This window comes from Rhineura floridana, chromosome 2, assembly GCF_030035675.1.
Source record: "Rhineura floridana isolate rRhiFlo1 chromosome 2, rRhiFlo1.hap2, whole genome shotgun sequence".
NCBI classification, from domain to species: Eukaryota; Metazoa; Chordata; class Lepidosauria; order Squamata; family Rhineuridae; genus Rhineura; species Rhineura floridana.
This window is the reverse complement of record NC_084481.1, coordinates 135,473,181-135,486,355: the sequence shown is the minus strand read 5'-3', so window position 1 is coordinate 135,486,355 and position 13,175 is coordinate 135,473,181. Positions and strand designations below refer to the sequence as shown.

General features: G+C 38.6%; 1 protein-coding gene across 4 annotated transcripts in view; it reads left to right on the top strand.

The window, feature by feature from the left end:
* The window catches only part of LUZP2 (leucine zipper protein 2), a 592,171-nt gene that overhangs the window by 275,324 nt on the left and 303,672 nt on the right, over positions 1-13,175 (top strand). For all 4 annotated transcript variants that reach the window (XM_061610611.1, XM_061610612.1, XM_061610614.1 and 1 more), the window contains exon 5: positions 12,229-12,291. In XM_061610611.1, the coding sequence (XP_061466595.1) occupies positions 12,229-12,291 (63 nt within the window). The remainder of the gene's footprint in view (positions 1-12,228; positions 12,292-13,175) is intronic.

The window sequence follows — 13,175 nt, the reverse complement described above, 5'->3', positions numbered from 1 at the left end:
AAAATACTCAGGGGGGAGGGTGGTTAAATTTTGGTGTCGATATTGATGGTATAACCGTCTTAGCTGTTTCTTAGCATCAAGACAGTCCTTATCAAACCATCTGGGAAAACCAGTGGTAGGAGGAGCCCTGAAGGAAGAAGATGACAGGATAATAGAGGCTTTAAGGTTTGTAGTTAAGGAATTATACGCTATTGACGCTAAATATGGATCAGTAGCATGCATGATCTCCTTCTGTAAGGACAGGGCAGAGGGGGAAGTGAGAAATAAGGCCACATTAGAGGCTATTGTGGGAGTCCAAAAGGTCCTTTTATGGGTGGGGTGGATTGGATTTACCATTGGTTTATGGGTAAGGAGCAAGCGACCACGTTCTGGTAGATAAAAGGAAAGGGGAAGGGGAAGGTGATCACTATCCTGTCTGGAGCCGACAGAAAAGTTTAAAATAAACTTGAACAGGGAATGCGAGATTAAGGCATAATCTTTTTTTTTTCAATAATTTTTATTCAGATTTTCATAAAACATACAAGACGAAATCATGAAACATTCAAAGACAAAAAACAAAATCAAAAATAGTTAAACAAAAAAAAAAAAAAGAAAAAAAAAACAAAAAAAAAAAATAAAGAGTAAAATATTGACTTCCCATTTGTCAAAGATCAAATCAGTTATAAGTCTATAATATATAACAATCCTGTCTCTTAAGTCATATTATAAAATCACTTTCCTCCAGTAGTTATCTTACTTAATCATCAAATCTCATAAACATTACTTTATTCTTTCCACAAAAAGTCAAAGAGAGGTTTCAATTCTTTAAGAAATATATCTATCAATTTTTTTTTCCAGATAAGCATATCGATTAATCCATCTCATTACTAATTATGATAATCTTATTGTCATAACCATAGTCAAAATAAACATTTCAATTAATCCATCACATCAGAATCTGTTAGGTTCAGTAATTTCAGTAGCCATTGTTCTATTATCCCTATTAGTTCCATTTTCCATCTTCCATCTTCAGTAGTCTTGTTAAGTCCAGTAATTTCAGTATCCAATCTTCCATTATCAGTATTCCATAATAATCTTGCTGTCAAAGCCATAGTCATATAGTAAGAGTCTGATGGGAATTACCTCTATCCCAAATATTTTCTTGCCATCCATTCTGAATAGGTTGCTGAAATACTGCTGTAAAATCATATCTCTGTTCTTTTTTTCAAAATACACTGGGTCATCTCTTGAAAGTTTTTCCATTGTCACATGGCTGCAGTTAATTCCATAGATTTTCTCTATATTGGGCTCCATCACATCAATCCAGTCCAGAAGATTATCCATGCCATTGATAACTTTATCTCTAGAATCTTCATTAATTTCTTCAGAGATAACATTGAGTTCCAAACAATAGATTTTATTTCTAAAGTCCATAGACTCCAAATCTTGTTCCTGTTCCACGTTTGTTCCAATCTCCGGGATCTCCTCTCTCACAGGGACCCCTGTTCCAGTCTCCAGGGTCTCCTCTCTCACAGGGACCCCTGTTCCAGTCTCCAGGGTCTCCTCTCTCACAAGGACCCCTATGTCTTTAATCTCCTGTGTCTCCAAACAATAGATTTTGTTTCTAAAGTCCATAGACTCCAAATCTTTTTCCTGTTCCACGTTTGTTCCAATCTCCGGGGTCTCCTCTCTCACAGGGACCCCTTCCAGGGTCACCTCTCTCACAGGGACCCCTATATCTTTAATCTCCTGCTTCATTTTACTCAATTCAATTTTCAGCTCCTTACAACCCTGTCGCAGGTTTTGTTTCGTTATCTCAATCTCATCCATTATTTTCTGAAACATAGTTATTTCCAGATTCTCAGCCACTTTCTTAATTGCCATTTTAAAAGAAAAATATAGGAAAACCACTTCTTATTTCAGCAACAATTGGGTTAATACTCCAAACTTGGTGACATCACAGTATAAACAGAGCAGACAGCCTTATCTCTCCATGCTTAAGTAAACAAAATGCAGTTCCCAGGATCGAAACAATTAATGGCGGTCGTCAGGAAACAGATTCGTCAAAATAAAATAGACCAAAAAGAGAGTAGTCTCAGACAATATAATATTCTTCAAAATAAAAATCTGGAATAGAAATCCCTCTTCTGTGTATATCTTTAGAATGCAAATCCAGGACAGCTTTTTGCAACAAAAACAGAGATAAGCTATTAATTAGTGAGTAGCAGAGAGAAGTTATGGCTCCCCAGTGAGATGTCAAAAACCGATCAATCTGGCAAATCTCTTTTAAACAGCAACAATTTAAGTCAAGTAAAAGAAAAATATAGAAAGAAGGGTGCTTGCCTGTTAGTGCGTTCTCTCTTAGAAGATAAGATGAACGTTCGCTTTATCAGATAGAGCTTGTTGTTGAAAATCCGTCCCACCTTCGTCGGCTGGACCTCGTCCCATAAATTAATGAGATCTGGTCGTCCCAACAAAAATAGGCTTTGAGGTTAATCTCTTCGTTTCTCCCTACCCGGGAGAAGTTTAATCAGTCAAAAAAAAAAAAAATCTGACTGATATATCTGAATAAGCTTCTTTTGAGGCAGGAGCCCGTCTCAAAAGCAGGCACAGGCTAAGTCACCCTTCCCGGAAGTCCCGAGATTAAGGCATAATCGATGACACTGCACCCGAGGCCAGAAATGTAGGTAAATTCCGCACATGAATCTATCTGATTATGACCATTCAACATTATTAGGCTGTGGCTAGCAAGGAATCGATATAAACATATTCCACCATAATTTATCTTGAGGTCCTTGGAAGTCCTAGCATAGCCTGGGAAGTATGGGGCGGTGTCCTCGCCCCCCCCAGAGGTTTGAAGCAAATAGCGCATCATTGTGGGGGCCAGACCTGGCGTTGAAATCACCCGTAACAATGAGGAGCGCTTTGGGGAATTTAGCTTTGAGTGATGTTAAATAATTGGCAAGAACGTCCCAGTCACGGTCAATTTGTGCCCTAGAGGCATGAGGGGGAATATAAACATTTACTAACAGAAGAGAAAATAATAATAATAATAAATTTACTAAATGTACTAAAAGATAATAAAGTAGCCTGTGCAATGTTTTTACAAGGGATTAAACTTATAGAGTGAGCTGTTACAGAAGTAGAAATGAGTATGGCTAGGCCTCCTTTGGGTCTGCCTTTGGAACTGGGTTGGGAGTAGGTCGCTTGTAAACATGAACAAGAGAAACCATCCACTATTAATTTGAGGGTACACCACGTCTCCTGTAAGAAAATTAAGTCAAATTTGTTCAGAAAAGTAATAAAGTCGGGATTTTTTTGTTTGGCATTCCACCCTGCAATGTTCCAGGAGAGAAGGTGGAATGTAAAATTAGGTGAGAGAACAGAAACCTGGCATGCACTAGTAATTGAATTCGTAGGATTAGAAATTTCCTTTGCTGTATAGGATTTGCAAAGTGAGTGCTGTGATGTCCTGAAATGAGGGTTTACCATTTTTTCAGGAGATTCACAAGTTAGAATCGAGTTTTTAGAATTTAATAAGGGTTGTCAAGTCAGTTCAGGAACCTCATGTACTATCACATCACATATTGTGCTGGGTCTACAAACATTTGAGTAACAATGTGGCAGTACCTTTAAGGGAACTTTCAAAGGAGAAACTTGAATGCTGGATGGTGAGTTCAGTTCATAGTCCTCCAAGTATCTGGAGCATGTCCTTTTTGCCCTTAGATTGTTTAACAGGTTCTGCATTTTGTTTATGACCTCGCTTTGTTCACTCTCAGTGAATGTATGGAAACTATTTAGTAGTTCCTCCTCTCCCTCACAAGCAAAGTCAAACGAAAGATCTTGATTCTCCTTACTATTTCCCCGAGAAGAAGGTGACGGTATCGGAACAAAAATGGGAGCTGGTAGTGGGGAGGAGCTTACTTCATCCAAAATAATAAGATCAGAGTTTATGGAGTTAAGTGTTTCAAAGTTTAATGTTTCTTGTGCTGGGGGAGTCGAAGGGGATAAATTCTTTTCCAGCATAGTTGATCCTGATGATAGTGAAGAGCAGTTCATGTTTAATGTGCTTTTAAGAGGAAGCTGTTCCAGGAATGGATCCAAGTTTCCAGAGTTTGATATATTTTTGCTGCTGTTCGAGGAAGACTTCCTCCTCTCTTGTGGAGAGATAAGGTTTGTTGTTGGAGTTCTCTTTGTGAGCAAGGAAATTGGATTAGCCAGGTTTGTGAAATGTCTCCGAACGGATATTCCATGGTAGCTGAGAAGGGATTTGTTTGCAATTATCCGTGCTGTTGTCTCAGATGATTTAAAGGTAAGGAAAAATGGTGAAAATTGCTGGACTTCCTCCTCCATTATAGCACATTACAAGAATTGCAGTCCTTGTGTCAAATTCTTCTCCTTTGCAATGTGTAGTAAAGTATATCGTGTGTCCTTAGGTCATCATATTGTTTCCTTAAATTTTAATGCCATTCGTAAATATTTGATATTTTAAATGTTTTTTTAGATGATTGTTTCTGATATTATTTTAACATGGCCCAGGTCCTTCTCCAGGCCACTGCTCTGAGGGAGGCTCAGTTGTAGCTCCCTATTTATGTATCCCCAATGAGGCGTGCTTGGTGCTTTCATAGACATCTTTTCAGCACCAGGTAAAACTTGTCTTCCCCCCCCCCAGGCATTTAATAGACTGATGATGTTTTTGTTACTAGTATGGTACCAAGCTTCCTGTGGCTTTTATGGGTGTTTGTTCTGTTTTACGACATTTATATTTTTGTTTTTACTGTATTGTAAGTCGCCTGGAGACTTTTGTTAGTCACTTTTTACCAAAGTAGTAATAGTAATAGTGGTAGTAGTAATATTAATGTTTGTAAACCGCTCTGTGGAGGCTGTTTGCGTTGAAAAACAGGATATAAATTCATAAATGGAAATAATGTAAGGTCAGGAGAATGTGAATTGTTCCAGGCAACTGTTACCAAGGAGATAGGGATGTTGGGAAAAGGGGCAATTGAACTGTAGGAAGAAGGGCAGTTAAAGAATAGAGAAGCTGGGCAGAAGAGAGGTGAGTTATGTGAAGCTGATGAGGAAAAAGGAAAAGAGAGTATTGCTGGCATTGGAGTAGTTCAAATTCTGAAAGATAATTATGTTTTGATCTGTGAGTTAATCCTGGACATATGAATTAAGTTGATTTGCTTAAAAATATGGACTGAACGAAATTCTCCTCCATTCCTAGAATGGGGTAAGTGTGTACAAGATGTACCTTGAACTCCTTTCTTTAGCGAAATAATTTTACATTTACATCCTAACAACTGTTTTCAGTTAGATTTTTGTTTTGTTTCATGATTGAAAACATAACAGCTTTGAATAAGGTCTTTCCCACCATGTCACAGTGATTTGGGGCTGTTGATGTCTTCCTGTCTTTGTGTTGCTTATATCGTTCATCTTGATAATACATCATTAGTTTCTGATCTCAGTTTTGACTGGATGATTTAAGAGGAGATTGCTCATTATCTGAAAACAAATGCAGAGACCCATCATAGATAATCTTGTGGGTTGTAGTTAAGAGCTAGATAGCTGACAAAATCATTGCCTATGCATCATTCAAGAAGAGAAGAGAAAAATTAGTGCAATTGAAGAGGGAATTAGGAGAGATTCAATAAACACTGTTTAGATCCCACTTCAAAGCTTTTGAAGTCATTTAAGAAAAATGTGTGAAATGAATTCACCTATGCTTCATCAGGTTGTTCTGACTTATTGGAAGTGAGGTGAGAATGCCAAGAGGCTTTTCCTTATAGGTTTAAGAAAGCTATAAACAGGAATGTTATACCTGGAATTAAGTAGGTTGACACAGTACAATAATACACTTCTAGTGAGTTTGATACGTGTGGGAGAAATCTGTTGAATTTTAAAAAAGGATGTGATTATCCAGAGATAATGCAGGGACAATTCAACTGATTTTGTTTTCAGGATTGAACCTCTCAACATTTACTGCTGCTCAAAAGTAAACCCCTCGCTCCTCTGTGGGAGCTGTTGCCTGGCAATTGGCAACTACTAGCAAGGGAAGACTGCTTCAGCCATGGGTTCAGTGAACTCTAGTTGCTTACCCCCACTCACTTGCCTCAGGAGATCTCTGTGGGATCTGTTGCCTGGCAATTGCCAACTGCCAGCAAGGGAAGACTTGCTTCCATTATAGGCTGAATAAAATCCTTCTGCTCAGCCCCACTGCTTGCCTCAGAAGACTTTGGAGGGAGCTCCTGTCTGGCATACTAAAGACAAACAAGGCCAAAGACAGGAAATGTTGTCTGAACAATTCTGGTTCCATTTGGACACCATGTGATATCTGTTCCTGCCCTAGATTTGTGTGTGATCTTATTTTGAGAATTTTTGTAAGCCACTTTGTCAGCCTCTCACGTCTACAAAGTGGGTTACAGGTATTCTAAATAAATACTTTAAAAAAACTGGAATTCTTACAGAAATCATATAGAAGCCACAATTAATTGTGCATAATTGATCAGCTATAACATTTGTGAAATCCCATATGCAAACATCAAGTAGGAATGAGGTGAACATGGGCCAGTGTGATCTTCCTGACCAAATGATACGCATGGCAGAAAAATGCATATGGTTATGGAATTGCATATTAGCAGATATTTTATCATATAGTGTATTCTAAACTTTAATAAAATGTTTGCAAAAATGATAGCTGCACTATCATGTGACAAAAAGAAGAACACACGGAAAATATTTATTGCTTTGTGTCGGGGGGGTTCTTGTGAAATAATGGACCCCTTTTAGTCTGAGTATGGCTGCATACACACCATGCATTTAAAGCACCCCCCCAATAATCCTAGGAACTGTTGTTTACCTCCACAGAGCTACAGTGTCCTTAACAAACTAGAGTTTCCAGGTTTCTTTGGGGTGTGTACGTTAAATGTATGGTGTTAAGAAGCCCTATTAAGGTATTGAAATGTATCATAGCCAATCATATTTAAGTTTGAGATTTTTAAACCATTCTTCATCAAATAACGGGAAACAAAATTGTATTCAAAACTATCAAAATGGAGATAAAATTTCAGTGAAATTCTCATGGGGAGAGCACAGAGTTTTTGATATGCTTACCCTTACTTTCAAGGGGTCTTTGTTGGGTGTTCTTTCTTTCTTTCAACAAATCATCCTACCAGTGGTCTGCACTCTGTAGGCTTTCGGGTGCCCCTGCTTCAGTTACTGCCCAGCATAAAACATCATGAGATAACTCCTCCAATAGAGCTCTTCTAGATAAGGGGCAATGGACAGCCAGGGAGACTGCAGCGTACTGGAGAAGTGTTTGCTCAAAAGTAAACCATACACACCACACTTGGGTACTTCAGAATGATATGATAAGCTTCATATTCTACCCATGGATATTCTAATGAAGTTCTCAAGCAGTGGTGTAGTTGTCTGGGGTCTCAGGGGCCTTCGACCCCGTACTTTTTTAGCAGCAGGGTTGCATCAAGGTTCCAATATATCCAGCATCCTATGATCCAATCAGCATGAAAGGTGAGTCAGTCACTGAGAAGACCCTTCTCAGTAGCTAAAAGACACCCCTTTCATGCTTATTGGCTCCTAGGGGTGTATGTTGTTGTGGGAGAAGGCATTGACAAGGATCTCATTGTAAAAAAAAAAAGGATGGGAGGGTGTCTGGCTGGGACTATCATGAAGGGACCCTGCACTTCTGAATTTGCCATTACACTACTGTACTCAAATGTCCTGAGAATGAGACACAGAAATTGAAGCTTCTTTCATAGAGAAGAAAAACTTTTGAGAAACTGGAGGGCAGATTATAGCACAGCATTAGTTCTTTTGTCATGTTTATCTCCAGTAATCTTCCATGTAGGAAGTTTAGATGCTAATTATATGGATAGGCCTATAGTAAAGGGAGAGGATTAGGGTTGCCAGGTCAGAAGCATCCCAAACTCTGAGATTTTGGGGGGGTGCCGGAGTGATGTCATGGGGCAGATCCAAATGATGTCACGGGACAGGTCTGAGTGATGTCACTGGATGGGTCCAAGTAACATCACAGGGCGGATCCGAGTAATGTCATTAAGCATGATACATTAATCATCAATCACAGTTGCTTGGTGCATACAATTCATACAAAAACATTTATCTGACTGGAAATTAAGATAGCTAAAAGATGGAGGCTGGGTAGGGAACATTTTATCTAGCCAACTCGCTTCTGGCAAAAAGGGTTTCAGTGCCCTCAAGCCAGCCCACTCACCAGAAGGCCATTGTAGGAAGAAAGGAGCCTAGTGTTATGGAGATGTTAGATGGGAGCATTAAGAAGTAAAGATGGATGCCCCTGAAAGCTGCAATTCTATACACACTTACTAAGCCCCATATAACTCAATAGGACTACTTCTCAGTAGATATGGTTTGGATTGTGTTGTTGCTAAAGCTTTACTAGGGATCCTCTGCAAAAATATCCATATCCAAGTAGGGTTGGCAACCCCCTGCCTGGAATGCCCTGCCCCTACCTTTTAACATCCAAATTTCTTTACAGATTTGGACCTTCACTTCAGAAAGAGGTCTGAGTAATAAGAAGATTCTCTACCCTTTTCTGTCTCCCCCTTGGGCTGCTATAAACACACTTCATCAGCCAACCTAATTCCAGTGAATATAATTGACAGAGAGAAATGACACATGATTTGGCCTACCTTCATAGGCAGCAGCTTGGAAACAACAATTGCAGCCATGCTGCCCAGTATGTGAATTCTCTTTTACCACTGTTGGACAAGAAACAAACAACAAGGTGCATCATCAGTGGGTTTAAGAAGGTTGAGTGGAGCGCATGGAACCACTGTTGTTGTTTCTGTGGATGAAAGGGAGTGAGGATAAAGGTAAATGAAATGTAAATACAAAAAGAAAAACAAAAGACAGTTATGATTTCTTAAATGCAATAGCATACCAACCACAACAAGATTCCTATGAGTAAGGCCGAAAACTAAGCATCCCACAACCAGTCAGGATTCCTAACCAAAAATGCAATCTAAAAAAATCCTGGCAGCCAGTCAGCCAAGGTCCCAGAAATCCAGCACAACCTGACCCGGGGACTGCAGTTAATACAGAATGCTGTGGCACGATTGCTGACATGAGTGAGACCCTATCAGCACATAATACCTCTGCTCTGAAATCTGTACTGGTTGCTGATTTGCTACCAGGCCAAGTTCAAGCTGTGCTTTCCATGTTATGGGTGGTACATAGTACTTGTTCTGCTCTTGTAAGAAACTGATCCTTTAGTGTGGCAGCACCTAAGCTTTGGAACTCCCTGCCTATTGACATTAGCAGGTGCCTGCATTGCACTCTTTTTGGCACCTTCTAAAAATATTTTTGTTTAGGCAAGCCTATCCAGGCTGGTAGAAGCTATTGTTATTTATCTATTTTAACTCATTGTTGGCTTTATTCTTTTGAATATTTTTAAATTCCTGTCTTTAAATAATACCTGCCAAAAATATTTTTGTTTTAGTTGTTTCTGTAAACTGCTTTAAGATTTTTTTTACAATAAAGTGGTATATAAATGTTGTAATTAAAATATATCAATAAATTTTGGTTTCACTGTGGCCATTGAGTCTCTTTTCATTTTTAAGAAGAAAGGAATCTGCCTTATACTGCTGAGGCCATTTGGTGCCATTTAGCTGAGTACTGATGACATGGACCAACATTGGCTCTCCAGGATTCCAGGCAATAGTCTTTTCCAGAAATTGAATGTTGGACCTTTGCATGCAAAGCATATGCCCTACCACTGAGCTACAACCCTTCCCATTTTAAAAAAATCTTTTACAATTGTTCCTTTCAATTCACTAATGAATGCACATCATACCTAGTGCACATCCACACCATTCATTTAAAACACATTCAACACATATTTGAAGCATATGAATCACACCACAGAGTCATGGGAACTGTAGTTTGTCAAGGGTGGTGAGAACTATAACTGTGAGGGGGAAACTACACTTCCCAGGATTCTTTAGGGGAAGTCATGTGCTTTAAATATAAGTTGAATGTGCTTTAAAAATCTGCATGGCTCTATTTAATCAACTTTGCCTGCATGTAAATTGTTTTAATTATTATTTTTTAAATGGAAATGAGCTATAAAGTTTATTGAGTGACCATGGGCTACTCACCATCTCTCAGCTTAATCTGTCTCTCAGTATGAAAACAACAGAGGGGAACCATGAACAGCTCAAGGATGAAGGGCACACTTAAAATGTAGGGGAAGTATTGTAAACCATAGTGTGAAATCAGATACTTATCGGGACATAGTATGAAGAAATATTTATATAAGCATGACTATGAAATATATTTATTTACACAACCTGTAAAGATATTTATAGTGCAATCCTACATTTATGTACTCAAAAGCAAATCCCAAGGTATTCAGTGGGGCTTACTCAAACAGGAACAGAACTGCAACCTCAAGTGATAAGCAACTTCATTCATATAACCCAAAATTCAGAATCATGCCACTTTAAGCTGTTTTGCAACTGTTTATACTTGTTTTTATGGTTATTGGATTTTAAAGGGATTTATTTCTTATTGTGAGCTGCCTTGGTTTCCAGACTGCAACCCTACCTCACAGGGTTGTTGGAAAGATTCCCATACACACACACACACACTGGATATGTAAAAATACATAAACCCCATATAATAGTTTATTGTCAAAACCAATTGGTCATTATAGAACATTAAAAAATCAGCATTAGTTTACTACATAATAAAAACAGTGATACCTAAGTAAGCCCTGCCTAATTGCTTTAAATATAGGATTGGAGGAGGAGAGAAAGATATACAACACAAACCTAATTCTTTCCTATGTTCACTCAAAAGTCCCATCAATTTACAGCACAATCCTAACCATGTCTACTCAAAAGTAAGACCTATTAAATTCAATGGGGTTTACTCCGGGCATGTTTATTCTGGAAAAGCAAGTACTGGATTCACATTGGGAAGGTTTGCAAAACACTGCACTCTTCAAAATTTAAACCTGTCTGACTCCTACACACAAGAGAGAAAAAGACTGAAAGCTTACTTATTCAATTTGTGAGATTTTCAGAAAAGCAGGAAAAAGCACATTTTTTGAGTTGCAAGGAAAAAGCAAGTTTTGTGACTCTGTCGTTTTTTGGCTCTATAGTTACTTCCTTGTCAATCACAACCCTGACTTCTTATTGGCTAAAAACCTGAAAGGGCAGGGATTAGAGCAGAACAGAGCAACTAAAAGAAGTGGGGGTGACATTTTGGTGTATAGGGAACAGACCACCTAGAAACTTAATTTTTTAAAAATGCAAGCTGACAGTCCAGAGATTAAGGCAAGTCACCTGGAGACCTGGAAAGGACCCCCAAAAACAGGAGTCTCCGGCCAAAAGACAGAGATCTGGTAACCTTAGAGAGGACCAGGATTTTGTTTAAGGGCTAAGATGTGAGAAGTGATTAAATTCTCTCATTATCTGGAAAGTTGGAGTGTTAGAGGAAAGGGTTTTGGCTAACATTCTCTGTGATCTGCTAAAGTAGCTTTCCATCTGTAGAAATGTTTTTTAAAAATAGATCATTCCAATATGTGACCCCCTAATGTATCCTGAAGTAGTATTGTCTCCAGAGAACACAGTAATGTGTTTTCTTTTTTAATATTCTTTTTATGTTTTTTAACAATTAACAAAACCAATGAGCATTCAGTTTACATACATTTACATACATTATCTACCAAGAGGAAATATAACTTGCAACAAAATCTGGGATCACAGCATATATCCATGGACAATCCCCTCAAGGTAAATCATCTCTCTGAAAGGAATTGTGAGCTAATGATGATCTCTGCTATCCCAAATGAGAATGAGAACCAAATGCTCCCAAAATAATCATGTTTAACTAACCTTCTCATCCATCTACTATGATGTGTGAGAAAACCATCTGCTTTTCTGAGAGTGCCATCTGCCAAATTTTGCCATACATTTCAAAGAAAAATCTGTTTCTTTTTCCATGGCCTAGCTATCTTCATTATCACCATCATAAAAGGTAGCCTTGCTAAGTTCTTAGATGGGATGTCTCCCATTATTTCATCAAAGAGTGATATCAGTGCTTGAGCAGACTGAAAAAACCACCTTTCTTATAAGATACTCAAGCAAATGCTAACCCATAAAAAGTGAAATATTCCTCTCTCTCTCTCTCTTTGCATGTGTGTGTGGATTTATGGAGACTAGTTACATAGCTATTTTTTGTTTTCAGATTAACTTTTTGAAGACTGAAATGGAGAGGAAGAGCAAAATGATCAGGGATCTCCAAAATGAGGTAAGACAATCATTAGCTGTCAGAAACAGACTTAAAAATAGCTATATTGTTAATTAATATAAAGAGGATTGTAATTAATTTTTGTATTTGTTTCTGTGGAATTAAGAAAAAGTTACAGAGATTGGATGCCCAGGATATTTACAGTACCCAGTGAGTATATAATACTAAAAGGAAATGACATTTTATTTGGAAAATGGAAATGGCCTGCCTTCAAGTCGATCCCGACTTACAGCAATCCTATGAACAGGGTTTTCATGGTAAGCGGTATTCAGAGGGGGTTGACCATTGCCTTCCTCTGAGGCTGACAGGCAGTGACTGGCCCAAGGCCACCCAGTGATCTTCATGGCTGTGTGGGGATTCGAACCCTGGTCTCCCAGGTCGTAGTCCAACACTCTAACCACTACACCACACTGGCTCATTTTATTTAAAACTCTATAAATAAATATTTATAGAGTTTTATTTAAAACTCTAAATAAAATAATAAATAAATAATAATAGAATATATATTTTTTGTTGTTTAATTGTTTTATTATTTTTCTGTTAAACCGATCTAGAGGAGATTGGTGAGGGGGGCATGTGGTGCATGTGTAGTTCCTGCATAGGGTGAGAGCCTGTGCAGTGAACTGAATAATAGGAGAAAGTTGCCAGATGCCTTCAGAGTGAGAGTCTGTAACTGGCAGAAGGCTGGCCCTCCCTGTGTGTGAGACAGAAGGGGGAGCAGATGGGCCCTGTGTGAAAAAAATTGAATAGGTATGACTGTTCCCAATTCTTGCAGAGGCCTACTGGGATAATTGGCTCAGGCAGGTTTTGTTGGTGAGATCGTGCAGGGTCCATATCAGGTGTTTAGGAAGAGTCTTAGTACGGAGAAACATGGGTGATGTCAC